Source organism: Necator americanus, chromosome V (genome assembly GCF_031761385.1).
Source record: "Necator americanus strain Aroian chromosome V, whole genome shotgun sequence".
Lineage (NCBI taxonomy): Eukaryota > Metazoa > Nematoda > Chromadorea > Rhabditida > Ancylostomatidae > Necator > Necator americanus.
In genome coordinates, this window is record NC_087375.1 from 31,797,996 (window position 1) to 31,821,700 (window position 23,705).

At 37.9% G+C, this 23,705-nt stretch overlaps 3 protein-coding genes across 5 annotated transcripts; 2 read left to right on the forward strand and 1 right to left on the reverse strand.

Annotated features, from left to right (window-relative positions):
* Window positions 1-695: 695 nt before the first annotated feature.
* On the forward strand, window positions 696-5,080 carry RB195_015834 (uncharacterized protein; the record flags this gene model as incomplete). Its single annotated transcript, XM_064206731.1, has 10 exons — window positions 696-758; window positions 2,012-2,188; window positions 2,256-2,371; window positions 3,172-3,233; window positions 3,541-3,618; window positions 3,789-3,888; window positions 4,014-4,152; window positions 4,211-4,345; window positions 4,418-4,540; window positions 4,940-5,080. The coding sequence occupies 10 exons, from the start codon at window positions 696-698 to the stop codon at window positions 5,078-5,080; spliced, it is 1,134 nt and encodes a 377-aa protein (XP_064062612.1).
* A 1,385-nt stretch (window positions 5,081-6,465) lies between these two features.
* On the reverse strand, window positions 6,466-15,075 carry RB195_015835 (uncharacterized protein; the record flags this gene model as incomplete). 3 transcript variants are annotated; one of them, XM_064206734.1, is made up of 8 exons in its annotated part: window positions 6,466-6,539; window positions 6,602-6,656; window positions 6,862-7,034; window positions 7,296-7,330; window positions 7,475-7,593; window positions 13,816-13,953; window positions 14,540-14,605; window positions 15,046-15,075. In XM_064206734.1, 8 exons carry the CDS (start codon window positions 15,073-15,075, stop codon window positions 6,466-6,468), a joined length of 690 nt encoding a protein of 229 aa, XP_064062613.1. The 3 variants fall into 3 exon arrangements, with proteins under 3 accessions (XP_064062613.1, XP_064062614.1, XP_064062615.1); XM_064206732.1 differs by lacking the exons at window positions 13,816-13,953; window positions 14,540-14,605; window positions 15,046-15,075 and adding an exon at window positions 10,743-10,808; XM_064206733.1 differs by lacking the exons at window positions 6,466-6,539; window positions 6,602-6,656; window positions 6,862-7,034; window positions 7,296-7,330; window positions 7,475-7,593 and having other exon boundaries at window positions 13,675-13,953.
* A 4,611-nt stretch (window positions 15,076-19,686) lies between these two features.
* RB195_015836 (uncharacterized protein) lies at window positions 19,687-21,860 on the forward strand (the record flags this gene model as incomplete). Its single annotated transcript, XM_064206735.1, has 4 exons — window positions 19,687-19,718; window positions 21,484-21,562; window positions 21,634-21,719; window positions 21,800-21,860. The coding sequence occupies 4 exons, from the start codon at window positions 19,687-19,689 to the stop codon at window positions 21,858-21,860; spliced, it is 258 nt and encodes an 85-aa protein (XP_064062616.1).
* Between the last annotated feature and the right edge of the window lie 1,845 nt (window positions 21,861-23,705).

Genomic DNA, 23,705 nt, shown 5'->3' on the forward strand with positions numbered 1-23,705 from the left:
TTTTCTTTTATTCTGTCAGTTTATAAACACGGGACAGTTACTCTCAATAATAGACTCGACGTTGTATAAAAGATCATGAAAGTACGACGGTCATGAAGTGTAGTGTCGGATTTCTACACATTCGAGTTCAGGAACTACCCAGGGTCAGTGATATTACAGAAGATTGACGCTGACCGGCAGCGCAGCACCAAAAAAATCCCGTAGTTTACCGGAAGTAGTCCGATGTAGACCATGTGCTTCAATTTCTATTTAGGCGAATAATTTTGCAACCTATCGTTTCACTATTTTCCGAAAATCTACCGTAGCGTGTGATTTGTTGACTCAAAAGTGAAAAAAGTGACGAGATCAGATCTTATCTCCGTATCCTGTCAACATTGTTTTTCTTTGTTTCAGACTTTGGACAGGCCCGTCTAATTTTTTTTCAATCACTTCACTCTAACAGTTCCCAAATAACGGTTTTTTTCCTTTATGTTTGTTACATATGATACTCATGGAATTATACTAGCCATTGAAATGTGTTCAACCGAGTGGACGCGCGACGCTGCCGCATCGCGCTTGTTCGGCAGCGTAGGCGTGCGTCTTTCCTTCTGGGCATGTTCTAGAAAGTATAGAATTCTATCGTCTCATTTCCAGTTTCATTGTGTGCTTTAAGACTGAACAAAATAATAATGCAGAGAAAAGTTGACATTTACAGGATGCCTATTTCTGAGGCAGACCGAGTGAAGATCGAAGAGTTACGCGCCTTAGTCAAGGAACATGTGAGTTCCTCGTACTCAATACCAGTAGTGAAAATAACACTTGGGTGGGAAAATGGTCCATTAATTGTGTACTTTTGAAGATATGCATAATGAAAAGTACCACTTAGATTTGAAAACAAAAAACAAAACTCAACATTTCCTAGAAACTGCTGCCCATAATTCCTTTCCATAACGTATATAACAAATGAATCATGAGACAAACAAAAGAATCATGAGAAGTTAACTGATAAGAGAATTAATTCCAAGCGCAGAAATCGCTTCCAAAATCGTTCTAGAATAACGGATCAAGGGGAGGTGGGAGTCCCAGGGGCGGTGGTTGTTCTCGAATGGGTACTTAATTCCACTCAAGACCACTGCTCTAATCCTCGTGAAAATCGAATTCTACCATGGGAATTCTTCATTTTCAATCACAGTGATGAACAACGAATAAACAACTACATTTGTGATAATATGAACTTTTTTCCAACTGTCCCCTTAAATAATAGAACAAACCAAAGCACATCGAACAAAACAATAGTGGTAGGAGACAATATATGTCTCTACTACATCTGCACGAGAAGAGAAACATGCATTTTTTTTCCTCACGTTCCCCACAGTACCATAAAAAATCAGCACAAAATCCGTCATCGTCAAAATGAGTGCGAAAGTTCAGAGGATTTACATTGGGGCGTGTTAGTTACTCATCGTATGTCTACATCCGCGTCAAACTTAGCTGTCCATGTGCCCTCTGATTATTCCCATGCAGTTAATTTCCCAATTGTTCTCCTTGGGAACGGTTACCACAGAGAAGAGCTCTTGTTCAAGAAGAAGTTTTCGGATAGGATTAGACATGCGTACTATCCGAGGACCATCAATTCCGCAACATCATACACGGGTGCATTTGCTTGGAAACGAGTGCATGTAGTTAAGATCAGCATATTAGCGAGGTCTGGTCTGGTAAGTAGGTCGAAATAAAGCCTTTAATGTGTCTCCCTATGAACTACATGTAGACATTCCTACTTATGTTTATCAGGGGAGCCGCGATGCGCGTTAATCAAAGGTGTGGTGTGCGTCAAGCAATGGTTTTTAGTTTTTTTAGTTGTTTTTCTTTAAGAGTGGTTGCTGCGGGAGCGTAGTGGCAGCTATATGTACCTAATGATTCATTTCCCTTCTCTGACCCGAATTTTTGGCAATGACACTTTAGTTACAATATCACAATAGTTTGATTTAGGAAATGATTAAAGTTCTGAATGAAAAAAAAAACATTTTTCAAGTTAACGCCATACTACGACACCGATTTCAATCTTCTTCGTTGGCTAAAAGGACATGACTATAACATGGATCTGATCAAACCGAAACTAATCAATCATTTGATGTTGAGGAAAGGTGTATGGGATCTTGACAATCTTCCCGACAAACCAAGGAATCATCCTGTTCATGAGCACTGGAAGGTAATGTCTTCATAACTAGGATCAATTGCAGAATTGTGTTTGCTTCGAATATGCGGATTTGTTTCAGAGTGGTTTGACAGGAGAAGCTGTTAGGACACCGAACTGTATAGTTAACATCGAACAAACTGGTGGTAATGACTACTGGGGTATGTCGAACGCGCATCCAATTAATGAAATCCTAAAGTAAGTTGGTTTTTTTCTTGTATTCTTACTTATAAATATTCTTTTTTTTTTCATCAGCACACGTACACTAAAGATTTTATCGCTCTTGCCTAGCTAAACCAACGATTTTTGAGGCGATGAAATTGAACACTCACCTTCGTAACTGTATCCACATATCACAATCGCGAGAGAAATTCGATTCACTACAGTTCTTCTGTAAATGCTTCCGTTATTACATCTGTGGTTACAGCCGGCGGTAGTATCTTTGTGTTGCGCCAGCGTACAACTTGTGTTTGCTAAATTGAATAGAATATGTTGAGAAGTTTCCGGATCGGCCAGCATCTTTGTAAACTTTATTCTAACTCTTGTGCGATAACCTGATGACTCTTAATTAATCTGATGGCTCTGCAATCTTTTAAAACAAAATTAAGGCATCACCCCACAAATCTGAGGTGGTACGGATTTCGGGTGGAGTATTCGTATACGGGATTGTAGATTATGGGGAGAAGGGTGATTCCGTCCATTCCTTCCTAATTCCCGTAAAAAACGGCTAGGACGATACGACTTTGGGCGATCCGGCGCGCTAATTTCTACAACGAGTTCGATTGGAGCGCGCCAGCCTTGTGCACGCGCCGCATCTTCCGGGCCGTTTTTCACGGTGATTAGGAAGAAATGGACGGAATCACCCCTCTCCATAATTTACTATCCTGTATAAGAATACTCCACCTGAAATCCGTACCACCTCAGATTCGTGGGGTGATGCCTTTAATATTGGGACAGTGTTCGATGACATAATATGTAGGGCTAAAATGCCATTTTAGGGCAAGGATGCACGATTTGGAAAGTATGTTGCGAGCTGTAATGGAACTAGAAAAGAAGACAGGTAGGAGGTATTCGTATTAGTTTTAGATTCGCTTAACCATCCATTTTAATCGGCTCCAATTAAAATTTGCATCCAGAATGTGTCTCGCAAGAACGAAAGATTCGCGAAGTACAAGTAGTGCAGTAACAAGAAATACTTCCTTTCGCATGTATGACCTGTCCATTAACTTGAGATGCGATCACTGCTCGATCCAGCTGATCTTCTCTCCCTTAGTAATGATTGTTTTCACCTGAGAATCCCGAACTACTTTCAATGTCCATCAACTTTGAATTTAAATTTATAGCACATATTTAATTTTGCTCTTTAGGAGAACAATGCGCCATACTGTATGTAATGGATTTGACAGGTTTAAAAATGGACAGAAGGCTAATGACGCTTGTCACAGGTGAATGAAAGGATCATTTCGCTTAAGTTGCATTTTATTACATTGCCTTTTTTTAAGTGGTGACAAAGTAACCAATGTGATAGGACTTTTATTCGAGAACCTCATCAAGAATTGCTGCAAAGTTTTACTAGCAAAATGCATTCGTTAATTTGTCAAATGCTCACTTTCAGGTGGTCTTGCTGCGATTTCAGCATTTATGGCTGAGCATTATGTGGAGATGGTGCACAGTTTTGTCGTGGTCAATGTTCCGAGTTTTATTAGTGCAATATGGTAAGTGTTAGTTTTTAGTGTTTTAATGATTTAGTTTTTTTTAATGGTTTAATGTTTTAGTGTTTTAGCTGCTAGCGTTTTTAATAGTGGAGAAGGACGTGAACATATGAAAATATTCCTTTCAGGACCGTCGCTCGCCCACTATTGCCCGAAAAAACACGACACAAAGTGAATATACTCGGTTCTAATTGGAAACAGGACATAATGGATTTAGTAGATCCATCTTGTTTGCCAACATACTGGAACGAGGACGATTTAGACGGGGTTTGTGGCTTTTTTCGAGAAATGATCTACTAGGTTTCTTTCCAAGACTTCTCTTCAGCCTTTTCTTGCACCAGTTGAGCGCGGACTGGAGTACTCTGCAGATGAGTACTATGATCAGCCAGTTCCAGAAAATGCTCAAACTCTGCATATTCCGGCTGGAAAAAGTGGACACGTTGATGTGGAGGCAAAGAAGGTGTTTATACTTTTTATTCAACTGTTTTAATGGCCGCTATTGGTCACTTGTTGATGCACCATCTGGTTCCAGGATACATATCTTTCATGGGAAATCCACGCCAATGGACATTTTGCTTGGACTATATGTGAAGTTGATAAGGAAAAAGATGTGGACGATCTCACCCAGATGAAAAAAGTTTATCCTTTCTTCAGTGTGAGTCTTACGGTCTTGGTGAATCCTATTTTAGCGCATAAGTAGGAGGGAGCAGGGTTTTTTCTATAGTTGCAAGAAAATCGAAAATTGTAATTCGTAACTTTTCGCAATTCAGTCGTATCATTTTTGAAATATTTCATCGCAATCTGTCTACAAATGCTTGCATCATTCCACTTTTTTTTAAACTATTTGCTGTGTGCATTAAGAAGGCATCACAATTAGTGGATTATGTCCGATTAAGCTCATGTGTTCATAGCACGTGCATCGCAGTTTTGTCTTCAGTCGACTTTTTCAAGTTTTTTTTTCGTACCTTTGTTTCATTGACTAGATATGTCATTAACTAAATTCGATCAGTTAACGGTCTTCCAGCGTGTTATTCCGTATTTCGAATAATTTCAGAAAATACCGGGACCTACCATGGTACCGATGATGGACAAGATGCAAGTGCCAAAGACGGGAATATATCGATTTTGGTTCGGGAATCATCACGCTTGGTTTCATACTCTCAAAATTCAATATGTCATCGAGAACACTACCTAATAATCATGGACTTTTACAGATTTGTATGATCTGCAGATTTTTTGTAAGATTTTTCGCAAATATACTTGTGATAATGACATATTTGAAGTCGCTATCAGTGGTACATTGTCATTATTCATAACTACATCTTTCTTATTAAGTTGGCTTGTGGTTGCATGACTTTTTAGAAACTTCACAGTTCATTCTTTTTCCTCTGCATTTCAGAGACCCTATAGATGAAAAATTGTATTGTATATAGTAGGACTTTCCACTTTTACATTTCGAGTGTTCTATATTTCTAATTCACACCTTACACATTTGTGTATAAAAAATCTAATTAGCCATCTAGCAGTTCTGTTTTCTGAATTCAAGACATCTGCATAACGACATTGTTATTTAATGATTGGAAACAAGGTGCCATAATATGTGCGTAAAGTTACAGAAAACTAATCAGTATCACTTCTACGTTGATCACGAAAGCTAATCCATTTTAATTCAGGGATGGGATGGAGTCGACAGTCAAAAGGTAAGGAACCCTACAATTAGATACGTCAGTTCCTTTTTTATCTGTGTGTTTCTACAACTGAACGCCGCTAATTGTATAGTTCTTGTCTAATAAGGTGTCCTAATTTCACAGTTGACGACAGTTGTCTCCAAAAAAACATGCGAGGAGTCCTATAGACGTGAAACACTTTCCCAAAAGCTTTAGATTGGAAAAAAGCGGGATGACCCGGTCATTGAAGGGATTCTATCTCTGATGAGTTCTAGAACAATCACGAATCATACTATGCTGTCACCATGGTCGTGGCGTGATTTTACCATTTCCGTTCGAAATATCCTGGCCCTCTGCATCCCGCCTGCAGGCAGATTTGAGTGAAGATGGTTGTAGCTGTTTGATCGTTGGGTGTGACAATGTTGATATTTCTGTCCATTATGAAAATAAAAACTATTATATGATAGGAACAAGCATTGTCTTCCTTCACACAGAAGAATAAGGCCACAAATTTCATTCAAAGATCAGTCCGAATAGCGTAGGATTGCAGATTGTGCTAATCAGTAGTGAAAAACGAGTGTTTGTGGTGGGTGGACTTCGAAGTACTCAGTACTGCACACTAATATTAAAGAGTCAATTGTGGCATTGCTAAAAATCAGACATTCAGATCCGGATGACAGCGATAACCATTGTATCGTGCACTTCCTATTCTTTATCTTGTCAATGATTACACTACGAACTACATCGGATTTTTGAAAATCATGATTTATTATGCGAAAAGAAATAATGTAACCTTTCGAGGATGTTATTAACAGAAACAGCATGACAAAGCACGTTTACAACAAGTACAAGAGCCATTTATCACAGTTCGAGCGGTTTCTCGAAGCGAGATGCTTCCTGGTCTTCTTGTCCGTTAAAGGTTCTTCTTTGCTTGCTTTGCTTTGTTGACTGGCAAGCGAAGGGAGACATCAGTGAGCATCTCCTTCTCTAAAAATAAACAAATAAAGCCCTTGAAACCAGTCGAATTTCGAGTTTCGAAAAGCGATTACCGCGCTCCAAAGCTCCTGCCACGTTAAGTAGTTCTTTTTGAGGATGGTGATGGCTCTAAACTATTGATGGTCAAGATAGAGATTCAAAAAAAAAACTCAAAGAATTGATCAAGATAGTCTCCTTTCAAGGATTTCTAGTTAAAAGCAACTATGTTCTTGATGACGAGCGTATGTTTCATTTTCTAAGTACGAACACTGAATCCAGAAGAGAAATTGGATTCAGTGCAGTACTTTTGGACATTCGAAAAAAACAACCGTACCACTGGGTAGGGCATGACCGCCGGAGCAGCGTGTACTACAGGAGCAGGCGCGGCTACAACTCCGAGGTAGGGCATCATATGATGAGCGTAAGGGAAATGATGTGCGTAGGGGAAATGATGCCCGTAGGGCATATGGTGCCCGTAGGGCATATGGTGACCGTAGGGCATGTAACCTGAAAATCCACAGAATTGATATCAAGTTCAGGTTCGCAATCCAGTGAATTATTATGTGAAACGTCTCCTCTTCGTCAGAACGAGAATTGTTCAAAAAAGCGCCACTTTCTGGAAAGGTACAGGCGGAACCCGTAAACTGGTTGCGGCGTCATGCAAAAGAATATGAAAAATTTTCTGTGTATGTACAGGTGATCGGAAATGTCGGAAATGTGTGGTTTATATTTAGTTTTGGATACTGCAGAATAGACGAGAAAACAAACCACCATTCATTTCGGTAGGAAACATGGAGTGGGACCTGAAAATAGGCTTACCATTACAAGTATAAATGGAAATTATTAAAAAAACATCTAGTTTTTTTGTTTTTGCTGTTTTGTGAAGTATGTATCCTGACTGCTGCAACTTATTTTAGTAGGTTTATTGACAGTGAATGAATTCATACCTCTGGACGACAGTAATAATGAGGGCGAAGAGGAAGTAAATGAAGTTCATAGTTGCTGCTGATGTGCTGAGTGTGCTATGAGGTTCGTATTTATAGTAAAATCCTTCCGCACGTAAAAGCTGAAACGAATGAAGAAAGCAGAAAACATTCAATGAAAAGTGTTTCTCTTGAGTGTTTTTGTCGCAAACGAGTAGATTTCCTTCGTCAGAAACGAGTTCAAAGTCATGATGTCATCCGACGTTGACGTTGGTCGCATTGCGATCTAGCTTAGAGTGAAAATTGTCGCTAAAAGTGGATATTTGAAGACGTATTACAGAAAAGGAGTTTTTCACCGTAACAAAGACGGCGCATTTGAGTCAACAATCTCATAAAACTCCTCTCTTTGCGCAAAAAAGTGTTAGTCATTCACTGTGGAGTAACAGTACCGGAATCGAACACTTCGAAAATCGATATTATCGAAACATCGATACTATCGATTTTCGTTTTCCGAAAATCCAAACGGATTGAAATACCATTTCTTTTTTTCGCGAAAAAATCTGTCAACTTGCTCATTGACTTGCTTTACGACAAGAAAGGAAAATCAGAGAATTTCAGTATCTTCAGAAGAACTCAGAGCATTAGCAACACATGCCGATTCCTCATCAATTAAGAGGCACAATAAAAAGTCTCTAATAGCTGTGTCCAATTCGTTAATTTCAATTTCTATTTGTTTTTTTTTAATCAATTTTACTTCACTTTTTTGTACTGGTAGGAATCCCTTTCACTCGGAGAAAAAAAAACGGGTGCTCACGGAAAGAAACGGGAGCTCGCATCATACTCAATCCGGGGTACCTGAATTTTCTGCAGTGGAAATGTTCGACTTTCGATGGATCTCGGCGGAATAAGGTTTTAGGTTAATTTTTGATGAGCTGTAGATAAAAATTCACTGGTGTATCAGTCTAATTAGGATGCGGCAATCCGTTTTTTCTACCGCAATTCGTAATTGTTGAGGCTTTGGAAACTCTGTTGGCTTATATATGAACATCCGGGAGCCAGCCGATGATCAAGTCAGTGTTTTTATCCTCCCAGACAAGTCTGGTACCAATTGATTGATCTCGAAGGGATGAAAGGCTTGGTTGGCACTGGGGCGGTTTCGAACCACTGACCGTGTGGCCATAGCGGACCTCATACCGACTGCGCTACACCCGCCACAGCTGCAGATAAACGGCATATATTTTCTGCTGCAACAGAGCGATTTCAATGAATGTAAGAGAGAATCGTGTGATATTGGTATATCACGTATACCTATGGCACAGTTTGCCTCATTTCGGTCGCTTACAACCTCATGTGTGACGAAAAATAATCAAAAAGATCGAAAGAATCACTAAATGAAGGATAGCCATAAGAAAGCAGTCTTTCCCTGTGCGATCGATTGACAGTGTGTGTAATTTGATTTTCGGCAAAATTTCGCTGAAGTACAAGACAACAGTCACATTTTTCAACATAAAAAACATGCCACGAAATCTACGATGTTAGGATAAATGGGGTTGCGGTGTTTCTCTGAGTGTGATTGTGATCACCGTCACTTCCTCTAGTAACCAAGAAAAAGCAAAGTGAAACAACCTTCTGTGATTCAATTTCTACAACAATGCAACTCATTACGGGCAACAAAATGGCGACTATCCGTAACGCCTATCATTTGTGGATAGTCTCTGCTGCATATTTTAGTTATACCAGTTGGATTGCCAACGTTCGAAGACGACAAAGTTGCACGCGCTTTATCATGTAATAAGTTGCATCGTTGGAGAGACAAGATCATAATGGGCTGTTTCAAATGCCTTCTCCTGAATTGCCAGGTAAAGACATGTGAAACGGCTCTGTGAAATTTGTGATACGCTGTCCTTAAGGGTGAAACAGAAACCGCAGCGAAAAGCTCAAGGTCGAGTTGTAGATTACGGAAACCGGCGTGGCTCCGCTCATCTAACCCTGTCCGTCGTGAAAAATGGCATGAAAAACACTGTACTTCCCTACGAAATCAGTTGCAACGCTCCTTCTTTGTGTACTTTGCGCCGCATCCACGTGCGAGCCATCGAAAACCAATGAGGTCTCCTCGACTGCCTATTCACGTAAAACCATCGAACAGGGAGCTGAGGAAGCCGGAGCGTATACAAGGTGGGAAGTTCTAACGTGCCTCTTAGCAACAAACGTAGTTCCCACGCCGTTTTTTACGACGATTAGGGAGAGCTGAGCGGAACCACTGCGGATCCCGAATTCCACAATCCGAACTTTAGGTTTTCCCTGTGGTTTTCGCACAAGTCAAAATCGTGATACGATGCCTTTGAAAAAGTGTTCCGATTCAGCTGAGGCGTAAGGATACATGGAAGTCCTGGACAACTGAAGTATTGCACGATACATTTAGAGATTTATCAAATGTATAATACTTTCGAAACACATAATTCCTGCGTTTTTTTAACGTTATAGTCGGCTTTTTTGAAGAAGGCGCTGGGACCTGCACCTTCAGTGAAGACGCGCCATCTAAGTAAGTATAAACAGCTCTCAAAAATGCCGTCAAGGCAAGAGCAATCAGAATCGCAACCTTCCGCAGACTGTTTTTAAACCCCTCATTCTTTATTACAACGAGCATTTCACTGCTCGTAATATAATGAAGCTAAAACGACCTAAAGCTCTCTGCAGTTGCGTAAGCGGTTGCGCTCGAAGCGGTGTTTTTAAACGAGATGTGACGTTATGTGCGACTCGGACCGCTGGGTTGAGTGAAGCTAGCGAGGGTCCCACCTGGATTCCAACTGCTACCTTCACCGCGCCGCTTCGAGCTCAGCTGCAGGAGGCTTCATGTCGTTTTGAACCGACAATACAAAGTGTGCAGTAAAGTGGAAAGCTAGAGTTATGAAAAAAGAATCTTAATGCACTTAAATGATTGTATTTATTGATTCATTTATTGGTAGTTTTGTGCACGTCGTTTTCCCCGTAGTTTTTCACAAAGTTTTGCTATATTTGTTCAATTTCCACTGCTTTTAGCAGCGGTCCTCATTTCCAGCTGGATTGTAATGCAACTTACGAGGACGTTAAGTGACACCAATGGCTTTGAACTTGTTTCTGACGGGGAAATTTTACATTCTACTAAGAAAAAGCATTCAAGGGGAAAACTTCTACGGAAATTTCCTGCTTTCTCTATACTCTTCAGCTTCTCCTCACGATAGAGTTTTGCTATAAATACAAGTTCCGCAGCACAGCAGTCAGCACATCAGCAACAACTATGCATTTCATTCACCTCTTCTTCGCCCTCATTTTTACACTCATTCAAAGGTATGAACTCATTACCTATGCTGTTATACATACCTACTAAACTCCAGTACAGTAGACATGATAAATATTCCATAGAACAGTCAAAATCCAGTATTTTTACATAAATGATAAATTAATTTTTAGGTCGCACTCCATGTTCCCTACTGCAATGCACGGTGGTTTGTGTTTTCTCTTCTATTTTGCAGTATTCTAGTAAATCACTGTAAGCGACAAAATCAAAACAACAAAAATCCAATGATTCGCAAAAATACAGGAATTTCTCATATTCTTTTGTATGATGTCGCAACCAGTTCACGGGTTCCACCTGTACCTTTCCAGAAAGTGGCACTTTTTTTGGATACTTCTCGTTTTGGCGAAGAGGAGACGTTTTATATTACCATTCACCGGATTACGAACCTGAAGTTGAAATCAATTTTGTGGATTTTCAGATTACATGCCCTACGGTCACCATATGCCCTACGGGCACCATATGCCCTACGGGCATCATTTTCCCTACGCACATCATTTCCCTTACGCGCATCATATGATGCCCTACCTCGGAGTTGCAGCCGCGCCTGTTCCTGTTGTACACACTGCTCCGGCGCTCGTTCCTTACCCAGCGGTACGGTTGTTTTTAAAAGAATGTCTAAAGAACTGTATTGAATTGTACTCGAGTTCCATTCCGGCCTCAATATTCGGAGTTAGAGATGCTAGAGGCAATTTTTTTTTCAAAAAGTTGGGATGTTCTCGACCAAAAATATGCGAGTAGCAAAATGTCGTGGTCGATTCTTTGAGTTTTTTAATCTCCATCTTGACCATCAATAGTTTAGAGCCATCACCATCCTCAAAAGGAACTACTTAACGTGGCCGGAGCTTTAGAGCGCGGTAATCGCTTTTCCAAATAAGAAATTCGACTGGTTTCAAAGGCCTTATTCGTTTCTTTTTAGAAAAAGAGATGCTCACTGATGTCTCCCTTCGCTTGCCAGTCAACAAAGCAAAGCAAGCAAAGAAGAACCTTTAACGGACAAGAAGACCAGGAAGCATCTCGCTTCGATAAACCGCTCGAACTGTGATAAATGGCTCTTGTACTTATTGTAAATGTGCTTTGTCATGCTGTTTCTGTTAGCAACATCCTCAAAGGGTTACATTATTTCCTTTCGCATAATAAATCATGGTTTCTAAAAGTATGATCAACTTTGCCCCATTACAACCAGTTTTAACCCAAAAGGATCGGAAAAGCTCGATGAAGTAGCTATCGCCACCTCTGTGGTCGGATCAGGAATCCTTCAACCGAACTTCCACGATCTGGCTTCGATCCAGCATGGTGAAGGGACGATGGGAGCAGAAAAAATAAAGAATTTGGGCAAAAATTTCCCTTAGTTGTGTAGGATGGTCAGGACCCACCTGGACATACATTTTGGCCATTTATTAAGTTGCAAAGTATGTTAAAAGATAAATTATTGGGTTTATACCGTTTCCCTTGAGAATATGACCATATGAAGAGAAATGTTTTGGGACTGATGCATGTTGAGATTAGTTTTATCAGGCTTTAAGCTAATCTAATAGTTTTTCTTTTTTTCCCTCAATCATATACGGTTCCGAAAATCTAGGTGATTGACATAAATCCTGTTTTTTTCTTCAAATAAATCCAAAGGACCTGAGCTTCTGCGTTGTTACTATTTGACATCAACGAGATATCGTTGAAGGCATCACCCCACGAAACTGAGGTGGTGCAGATTTTAGGTGGGTTCTTATAAGGGATAGTAGATTATGGAGAGGAGGATGATTCCGTCCATTTCTTCCTAATTGCCGTAAAAAACGGCCCGGAAGAGGCGGCACGTGCACGAGGCTGGCACGCTCCAATCGAACTCCTTGTGGAAAAGAGCGCGCCGGAACGCTCGGAGCCGTATTTTCTGGGCCGTTTTTTACGGCAATTAGGAAGAAACGGACAGAATCACCCTTCCCTCAATAACCTACGATCCAGTATACGAATACTCCACCGGAAATCCGTACCACTCCAGATTCGTGGGGTGATACCTTTAAACGACAGTATTGAAAATAGCTGTCTGTAGTGTTTTTCCATTCAACACCTGCGTGCTTGCAGATGATTGGTGTGCATGGGGAGCTCCTTGCGTTCTTTGCGCCCTTCTTGCGATGAAGTCTCCTGCATTGACGAAATAAAAGAGTTAGACCGGTTGAACCGCAGATTTCAGGCTAGTTTTTTTCTTTTAGAAAAAAGAAAAATAGAAGAAACTGAGCTGTTTTTTCTCTTCTTTTTTTCTCTTTTCACCATAGAAGCTCGCTCATTTCTTCCTTGCTGACATTTACCATTGACTATTACCATTGGCAATTCCAAGTGGTAATAATGCAGTAATTTCTAGTCTAGTCTAATTCCTTTTATACAGTAGTTCTTAGAACCACTAAGTTCACTTTTTTTGTTATTTTTTTAAAATGACGAATCCTCCCTCGCTATTTCCGTCTCTTACATTTTCATTATTTCTGGTGGCGTTTTCTGGCTACTTTTTTTTGAGAAAGAAAAAAAAAAGTAGCCAGAAAAAAAACCTAGCAGAACGGTGCTTTTTTCGATTTTAAACTGTGACTAAAATTTTGCCGCTTCTAATACATGCCACATTTTTCCGGAATAGCCGGAATTTTTCTTTCTAGATGTCTAAGAAGAATAGTAAATATTACGTTTATATGCCTGAAACGTGAAATATACACATTTGAATATCACAATAGATTATTAATATAAATACGAGCTCATTGCAATGCAAGAATTCAAAAAAAAAACTTGAAAAATAACATTGAATAAAATTACTCCCAAGCACTATTGAAGAGCTAAACGTTATTAATTATTAACTGTAGCTCTTTAATAATGTTTTCGGTAATTTTCGTTAATCCTGGACCGAAACCCTGAATCAAGAAGGCTGTTCCTTGAATAGTTTGTTAAATGACAGCCGGTTAATGATTATTCTAGCCCATTGCGTTCCTGTTTTTCGGGATTTCTCCTCTCTTCTTGAAACATCCGAAAATCGTTGAGAGGCGTGCGGCTTCCTCACGCGGAACCAGCTCTTCTTCCTGTGAATTGAACGCCTTGAACACGATGACTGGCTCCGTCGTAACCGTTTGTTTTTAATGTAAGAAATTCGTCTCGCTTCTGCTCTCAAACCCATCACTGGTGTCCTTAGATGTTGACCCTAAAAATGGCAAAAATTGGGGTAAGATCTAGTTAGAGGGTTTGATGGATTTTTTTTTAAATGAAGTTTCTAATGATTCGCATGTTGTAATATTTAGGGTCAGAGATTAATTTGGGCTTTTTGAGGGATCATTTAGATTTCCAAAGCTCCTGGATGCTTTTTCTTTCTTAGTAACCTAAGCCACTGTCCATGTAGAGTCATATTAAGGGTTGACTCTTGAAAATACTCTCCTAAAAATGAAAAAGATTCAAATCCAATAGGACTCAAAATGTTTAAATTACGCAGATTATTTCTTTTTATTTATTTATTTATTTATTTATTTATTTATTTATCCACGTACACGAAATGTACACCAAAAGAAAAACAAAGAAACAAAAGGTTTGTCTGAGTCAGAACATCTAAAAAAAAAGAAAAATTGGCAACGTTGTTATTGTCGGAAGTAGTGGAATCTGGAATTATTGCAGAATTTGTGTATTTTTTCGGATGATAAATTATTTAGAATCGAATCTACTCCTTCTGAGTCTAATTTAATGTGGAAAAAGGATTTTTCTTGCTCCTTTTTTTACCCCGAAAAATTATTGCTTACCTCATTTGAGCGTATGCGTTCCACTTGCGGGTTCTCAGCCATTGTGGTTAGGGTTCTACGGCCTCTCTAAAGCGTAAGGTTTAAATAAATGAAATAACAAGGTTTAAAAAAACAAACGAAAACTCTCTTCTCACTTTAACACTGTGAGAATAATTTTTTTGACTATTTTTTGAATTTTTCAATCGAATTATCCCTTCTCGAGACTGCTCATCAAGTTCTGTTTATTTCTCACTGTACTTGTTCCAGGATTCCATTAAGCTATGATTGATCAGCATTTCCGGTGTTAAGAAGATATTTCCATTAAAAATTGGTCGATTGATCTCTGATCCATAATAGTGGATTTTTAAGCTTGGAACTTGACAATTCTCGATTAGAGATTGTGGAATGAGGAATGGGAAAGAAACAGAACATTTTTCATTAGGAAAAATTTAATCATAGAAGAAAATGGTTCTAGGTACATTTCTGGAAAGTATATGAAAACATTTTTCTTCTGAAAGAAAACTTACCGTGAGAGTCCTTTCTTTCGTATGAAGCATGGACTCGGTGGATGTTGTCAAAATTGCTGCAGGATGTTAAATTAGTAGAGTAACAGGGAACGAATACAAATAGACAATCTAAAAAAGGAAAAATAAAAATAGAACGTGAATAGAACGAGAACAATATAAAAAGAGAAAAGTAAGCAATGACCAACTTACCTTATTTTACTAATTATTAATTAATTGAAATAATTTAATACAGTTTCTTAGGTGAGCCGATTTTTCACAAATGTCGTACGTTCGCAGAATACCGCATGTAACGGTCATCATATACTTTTATATGTGTATCACATGGGAAAAGATGCCGACGGTTGTCGCTCTCAACCTTTTTGCAGCCGTTCCCCCTATGGCTCCACTATAAACCAGATATATGTTGACCTTCGCGTCCTCCGATGTTCTGGACGCGCGTAATTCCCCTGAAGGATCGAGCAAGGCCAGAGACTCCTGTGATCCAATTATTTTGAAGTATTAATCTAAATTGTTTTAAATCTGGGAGATTTATGCTAATAATATTTGAAATTATTTTTTTGAATACTTTTCATCAAGTCAACGAGATACCTCCATATTACTTTGTTTCAACATTTTTTCAGTTCAGTCTTCTTTATAATTTCCATTCCCGGCAAAAATTTCAGGAATAACATCGAGATTTAAGTGTTTTAAAGTTCTCAAATCATATTTGATTTTTAAGCAAAAGTTTTTGTTGTTGTTTTTTGTTTTCAAAAGCATAAAGTTTAAAATTTATTCAAATTCGAAGCAAGAAAGAAGTAATTCGCAGATAACGAAAGAAGATATCCATACAGATGGGTCGTTTCTTTAAACTAGACGAACTACCTTAGTATTGTAAAGTTATTTTAGCTATAAAAAAACTGGTAATCTACAGTAGTGATTGGTTTAAAGTGCATTCTTTTTGTCGATCAAGGTCACAGTTTGGGGAAGTTACATATTTGGTTGCGTAGAGTTACTAAAATATGATTGTTCTCACACGAATATGTAACGTTTTCCTACGTGGGCATACGTCAATTAAAATTTACAAATATACGTAATAATGTTTTTCTGTTCTCAAAAAACCGTTTAATTATACACAATCCGTAAAAATAAAATCCGCCGCGTTTATGAAACGAAAGAGAAATAAATCTAAAATTAGCAACAATATCTAGCATTGATTTTGTTGTTGTAAAATTTTGATACATTCACGACAAAAGCAGCACCTGCAAATCACAAAAAAATTGCTTTTTCGCTTAACTACGTCTAGAGAAATATTGTTGAATTTTATCTCTTCAAAAAATTAATAGGAATTTTTTTCTTTAAAAGATCAATAGCCATTAATTTTTATGGAAAAATCCTTCTACGCGCTAATTGACGAATGACCGAATAAACAAGAACAACAAGAAGATAAGTATTGTTTTATTGAAGAATGAAACCATAATATTCAATAAAAAAGAAACTCCAATATTTGTTCTCTTGAAATAAGAAAGCAGCTGAAATCTAGGAAGGTTTGACGCAAATGATAAATGATAGGATAAATCAGAGTTAAGAGGTTATCGCTTATTCAATACGGATGGAAGCAATTAACTTATTTGTTACTATTATAATTATTTTGTAATTACTTATTCATTAATAATCAATTTTTAAAATTACTTTACCGATTCACTCCTATTTCTGTTTTAAAATCCCTTTCCAAACTCTTCAAAATGTCACATATTCGTCTTGGCTACTTGCCAAAGTAAAATTAAATTCAGGATAATAATAAAGATAATATGTAATAGTTTAGAATGATGACTCAGGATAATTTGAGGATAAAATCAAATTCTTCCGGGGGATGGGGGAGGGGGATCGGGATTTCCTGTGAGAATGGAAATTGTAAAACGGTAGGGGAAAATAAGCACATGTTAATTTCTTTCCATCCTGTATTTTGTAATTTAAACTTTCTTCTCCTTCCCACGTTTTATAAAGGAAAGTTTCTTGCGTTTCCACGTTTTTGAGTTCCCTGTGTTTGTGTGTGTGTGCGTGTGTCCATCAATTCTTTCTTAGAATCTTCTGGAATTTAATTTTCTCTGTTGCAAGTACAGCTTGTTCCATAGTTAATAGCTTCCATGATTGCTTGGAACTTTCTTAACTCGAAAAATATTACATATCGAAGCCATCCCCGTAAAATTATTGTTGTTTGTTCTTGAAATTACTTCATAAATTAAAATATTCCATAAATTGAAGTTTACTGTAAAAATTCCGCAAATTTCATCACCAAACGTTTTTTTCTCAAGAAAAACCATTCAACGACAAGGCGCCAGCCTCGCAATTCTAAATGAAAAAGAGGCAAAACACAGATTTTTTTGTTCCATCTTTTTTTTCTCGAATTGTTGTTGTTTATTCAGGCGAGAAGAGAGAAAACAAGAAAAAGAAAATTGTAGAAGAATTAACAACACAATTTATAATCTCCGTGAAATATAGAGTTCTAATTGTAATCAATGGGTTCCCGAAGTTCTCCTTGCTATTCTCAATTCCTTCCAGTCCCTTCCATTTCGATAAACCGGTCACCGTTTTCGCTCATTTCCCTTGAAGTCGCAAAATTCTATCATTAGCACTTACAGTTCGTACTTGATTCTAAGTGCAAGAAAAATTTTTGCGGCTTCTCTTTGAAAACCCCCTATTAATTGCTCCATTAGAGCGAAATTGCTCGTTTGTTGTCGATTTAATGGTTTTGCTTGCAAAGTTGCGAAAAGAGCAATTTCTGAGCGAAGACAGACGATTCCGGTTATTATATTGCGAATCAGTGGCTAAATTAATTAATTTTCAGTATTTGTTAATTTTACAGTTTTACAAATGGGTGTATAAAACTTTGATGTTAGACTTTTCACTTTTGAGAACATACAAAATTTAAGAAAATCTAAATTTTAGTACTTTTAAGAATGTGTAGTAGCATGTGGACTTTCATTTGATATTTGCTAGACATTTTTGTACCTTATAGGTACATTTCTGGAAAATACATTTCTGGTTTCTGATTAAGTTTGTTTAAGAGAAATTCAGGAAGAAGGGGTTCCTAGGAATGTTCATAAAAGGTGACTTGATCAAAAATGAGTTACAAGGAGCGTTAAATGCAGAAATTGGTGTTGCAATTTGTCCACGAAGAAATAGGCGAGTGAGATAGGTTTGTGTGATCTCGTTCCTCACCAACGATGCAACTTATTACGGGTAATAGAACGATGACAATCCGCAATACGTCCATGATTGTACGGATAAGACAGCATCTGCTCTTTTTTTGAATTATTTTAGCCGGATTGCGGAACGGTGAGATGTCTGCGTTTTGTCGCGTAATAAGTTACATTGTTGGGGAGACGGGTTCACAAAAATTCGTTCCGTTTTCCGTTTTCTGGAATACGAGTGGGGATTGAGCATGATTTCGCTTATAGTTCTGATCTAAAACCGTAAACTATACCCATGGTTCTATTCACGTAGCCGTGGAAAGATCCCAGCATCGTCAATTTCGTTCTACGCTGCCTTTAAGGCGAGTAGGCCTGATCTGTGGGCTCCGGATTTCAGGGAGCTTTTTTGGGGGAAAGGAGGGAGAGGGGGGGGCCTCCTATTCTTTTTCCCCTCCGAAACGCCAAACGATTCGCTTAATCAACCTTTTAAACAGCTTTCTACTATAGGATCGCAGCTATTGATCGATCAATTTATTGATTGTTCGATTGGTAGCTCTAGAGGCGTCTTATTGTTCCAAACAGCGCGCCTTGGCGTCAATGCTGCTGACCCGAGCAAATCCGGTGGAGCAGCGCTTAGCAGGGCGATTTTTGTTGTTGATTTCTTTCCGTTTTATATATTTCTGTTCTTCTGTGAATCTAAAGGCTAAGAACAGGATCAGGTAACAGTTCCCAAGCTAACTATTCTTCGATTTCATTCTGAAAAAAAAAACGAATACCACAGCAAATATGTCTGCAGTGAACTTCACAGAATGCTGTAAATCTTTTTGGGTGTTTCCAGAAAAATGTGAACAATCGAATCGGACTGATGTCTAAATTACAATTTATTGTGGCATTTTTGTCACCACCGCCATCGTTAACGGAGCTGTCGAGAACTCCTCCAAACATTGCTCCACTCAAATTAGCTGGTTCGTTCCATTTCATCGTTTCATTTTTTGAAAATGAAAAAGATGGAGGTGGTTAACCGCCGATTCTTTTCGTTTGATCTGTGAAAACGCACTATTCCCAGGGATGCTGGATGGGATTACTGGATGAGATTTCATTCTACGCTTTAAATGTCAGCGAGTCCCCCTTTCAAGCAAGAAAGGAGAGGAAGAGACCTAGTTAGTTATATTTAGTTTTATTTATTTCAAATATGTGTAGGTATAAATAATAAATCTAATTTATTCAAATATTAATTTATACTCGCCACCAATACCCGCCCACTGCGCAGCAAAGGACAACTAGCACAAATAAGTTCAGCTCAATTTTATATTGTATGTGTTACATAATAATTTCTTCGTTAAATTTTATTTTAATTTTTTAAACAATTTTTGTCAAGTATTTCCCGCATTTTATCACAAAAAGGAAAGAAATTTGTAGATTTTTACTAGGATTGCAATTTTGATGAATGTACACGAAGGTCCCGGTCCCGATGGGCGTGGTGTTGGCGAAGAAAATTCCCAGGTGCGTAGTTCGGGTGGAAGGTTCTCGAGAAGTTACGCTGTCATTTTTCTCATGGATCATTTTTCTCTCCGGATGGAATCCCGTACTTGACGAGAGGACGAGATATGGAGTGGAAGGCTGGTGGAGCTTTCAGACGCGACGACCACCTTTCCAGGTAGCGTTCATGATTCGAAGGAAGCTGCGGACAACTCGTCCACGGTAGGTTGCGTTCTAAAGCGGATTTATAGTCCAAAGATCATGTTTTCAGAAGATTTCCAGAAGGTGATTGCCAGCCGTAGACAGGCCATAGAAAGATCATTTATCCGTTATTTATTTGTTTCATTTATTTCATTAAGTTTATTTATTTATTTATTTATTTATTTATTCCATTTATTTTGTTATTTATTTAATTAATTTTTTTAATTTATTTCATTTAAATAAAAACTCTGGTTCCAGTGGGACAATCTCTTTTTACAAATGAATCCAGTGAAAGTCTTAGGAAAGCACTATTTCTGGACTATAAATTCGATTTCGAACGCAACACATGGACGAGTTGTCCGCCGCCGCCTTCGAATCAATTTAAGCATTTGTTTTTCGACAGTCAGGTCCCTGCCGTGCAGAAATGCATAAACAAAATCCATTTGTGGAATCGAATGAATCAGATGAGGGCTGATGCGGCTGGCTGCCGTACAGGCAGACATTTGTATGCAAATGCAGCACGATGACTAAGCGTGGTGGAAATAATACACGTTCATTTATGTTCGAAAACAATAAAAATGGTGTCGTAGCGTAGCAGTAGAAAAAAGATTAGGCGCTAAATTTGGAGAAAGATACTTAAATATCTTTTTTACACCTTTTTACATCAAGCAGAGAATTTATTTAATTTTGAAAAAATGTAAAAAATTTAAGAAAATAAAAAAGAATTATGAAGAAGAGAACTTAAGAAGAATCTTAAGAAGAAGAATTTAAACGCTCACTCACATTCTAAAAAGAAAATTTCTCAATCAGTACATATACCAAAATTTTATATTTCATTCCTGTAAATTTTGTGTTTGGCCGCTACTAGCGAAAAAAGAACAGTTCAAAGGGTTTTAAACTCAGGAACATCGTGCATTTTAGCACATATTTATACATATGCACTTTTAATATACAATATACAATAAATAATGAATAATATATTACAATAAATATACAATAAACAATAAAAAATATATTATGTACTCACCCGTGCATTTAAAAATTATATTTAACTATTATTTAACTATTTAACTAAATTTAATTTTTGTTTATGTTTATTTCTATGAAAAAACTATTGATTAACAAATCATTTGCGAATCATATCGTACTTGGGCGCTACTAGCGAAAAAAGTCGAAATTCAGGTTGTGAAATACCTCTTAAAATTTCCAAGTCCTCACTTCTTGAGGTTTTGAGGGTTTTTAAAGGGAAAGGAAGAGTTTGATGTGATATTCACGGTATCAGAGACCTCGAACCATTTTTAGGCCTTTGATAAAGACGAGTTTGTCAAAATGTCAGGCCAATAATAAAGTTTCACCAAAATCTCGCTGGCATAACAAAAGAAAACATAAATACCTCTTAAAATTGTTAAAATAATTCTAATTCTGGATTCTATGAAATAATTTTAGGCAAACATTTTATTCGATCGAATATTGGACATCGTTACGTTTATTCAGATGCGCTAAGAATGGGGCGAAAAAGCGATTCAGTAAATTCAGTGAAATATTTCCATGTGACAGTGCCACATTCCCTCCACATTTATTGATTTAGGTATGGACGACGGTGGATTGCTTCTCCGGTACACCTAAGTGCGGTGAGAAGTGATTTCTGTTCGAGACCGACTCGTACGGTAACTGATCTATTTCATTTATTTTTCACACAGTGTCAACTGTTCATCATTTCTCCTCTTTGTGCTTCCAGAAACACGTATTTTCGATCAGTAGAGCTCACGTCAGCGTCATCTCACGAGATTCTACCGATTTCTTACGATTCTACCATAAAATCAGGTAAGCTTGACCTTTTCCAGTAGATATCCACACAAATATTCTTTTTTCTTTTAAATATTGTGACGGTACGGTACAACCAGCCACGCCCACTTTGACAAATCGCACTCGAAGATCTGCGGATGGACCGAATCACGATGTTAGTAACTGCTGTCGATTGTTTCCTATAAACAAAACAAAGAAGAACAGTGAGTGGACACTTCAGAGCTGACTCATAGAACACGAGCACGAGCTGCTCCGGTTCCGTAATCTTGCGTCAATTAAAAGCTTATCAACGTTTCCATGATTTCATCATTGCGTCCCGTATGGAAACATTTGCTTTTGATTTACAATAGAACAGTAATAACTACATAACTACTATAAAAGTTTGAAAAGTTAGAATTTCAAATTTCAAGAGTAAAAATATAATAAAAATTAAAGGAAATATATACCTTGTTGTTCGTGTTTTACGGTACACCTATGGATGTTTTAAAATAAAAATAAATAAATAAACAAGGTTCTCAAGGCTAACTTCTTTAACTAACGGGCTCCTCGAGAAATTTTTAACACCTGAGCGAATTTTCAAATAAATAAATAAATAAACGAGGTTTCGAACGCTCACTTACGGTCTCCTGGAGGAACTTTTGAAGCCTGAACGAAATTCAACGCTAGTCATGGAATTTTTTTCTAAACAATTACTTGCTTTCGATGATTCGACGATTGTCATGGTTATTACCGTTTAAAAATCCGAAATATAAGTTCTATTACTTTATTTTCGATAATCGATAAACCTGAAAAAGAGATCCATGAAGCGTGCAAAACGTATTTTTTCTGAGTAGTTTTTTTTTTCGAATACGACCGCATACAGTATGGAGCGATGGAGAGTTTTTTCTTAAAGGGTCCCTTTAAGTTACAAAGTGAGGGAGTTTACAAATCTCCGCACGAGCGATTGGCGGCGAAGTCTAAGATCTTGCAAAGCCGTGCGGTCGTTCACTCCTAGCTCGATCATGGATCATTTTTAACTTGAAAATATTATTTCTACAAATATTTGAAGAAATCTTTCGATTTTAATAAGTAATAAACAGATCTATGTAATAAATAAAATGAAAGAAAATTTTGTAGAAGTGACTACAAACATCTAAATTTTTTGTTGCTTTCTTTCTATTATTATTCTTTCTATTTTAAGGTGCTGTACATTCGCCAAACCGAGTTTTTTTTTTACCACCATCACGACTGTCCTCGACGGTTTCGGATCTAAGATTTCAGATTCTAATAAGTCAAGGATTGTCCCCTCAGTTTTTGCGTGCTTCTTGAAATATTCCCTATTTTGGTTCATAGATTTATAGGTTTTGGTTCAGTTTATATTCCCTATTATTGTTCTAGATTTTGGGAATCATGGACAACTGTCACAAATTTAAATTCATTCATTTTCGTCGAACTGAATGGCTTTTGTAGCGTCGTCGAATAGACATTATGCGACGAAATCTATTGATAGAAAGTACATGAATACATAGAGAAAAGAGGCGTACGTTTCCCATTTCTAGCTGCCACGTCAAAAAATCACATTGTTCCAATTTTTTCTCCAGTTGTACGCTGCATAACTCCATCGCTTCTGGAATTTCCACGCATAAAAAAAAATCTGGTCGGAGCCGCTCGCGTCTGTTTATAAACACCGTAGAGGAACATTCATAATATTTTTGGCATATTGCTGAGTGCGAAATCCCTGGAGGGGCATTGGCGAAAACTCAGCAGCGTATGAATACGTTTTACGGATCCGTACGAGTTTGTCGTGTACGATTTTGTCGAGGACGACTTTCATCGCACCACCTTAACGCAATTCCTTGAACGTTAAGTAATAGGCTGCGATTGGCCTTATCACAAAAACACGCTTAAAATACCTACGCCTAAATATTTTTACGTGTCATAATGTGCCGCCTTGTCGCTATTTATGACCAACCGTCTCTTATCGGCGAAGAATTGTCTGGATGGTTCCCGTGATCCGTAAAAAGT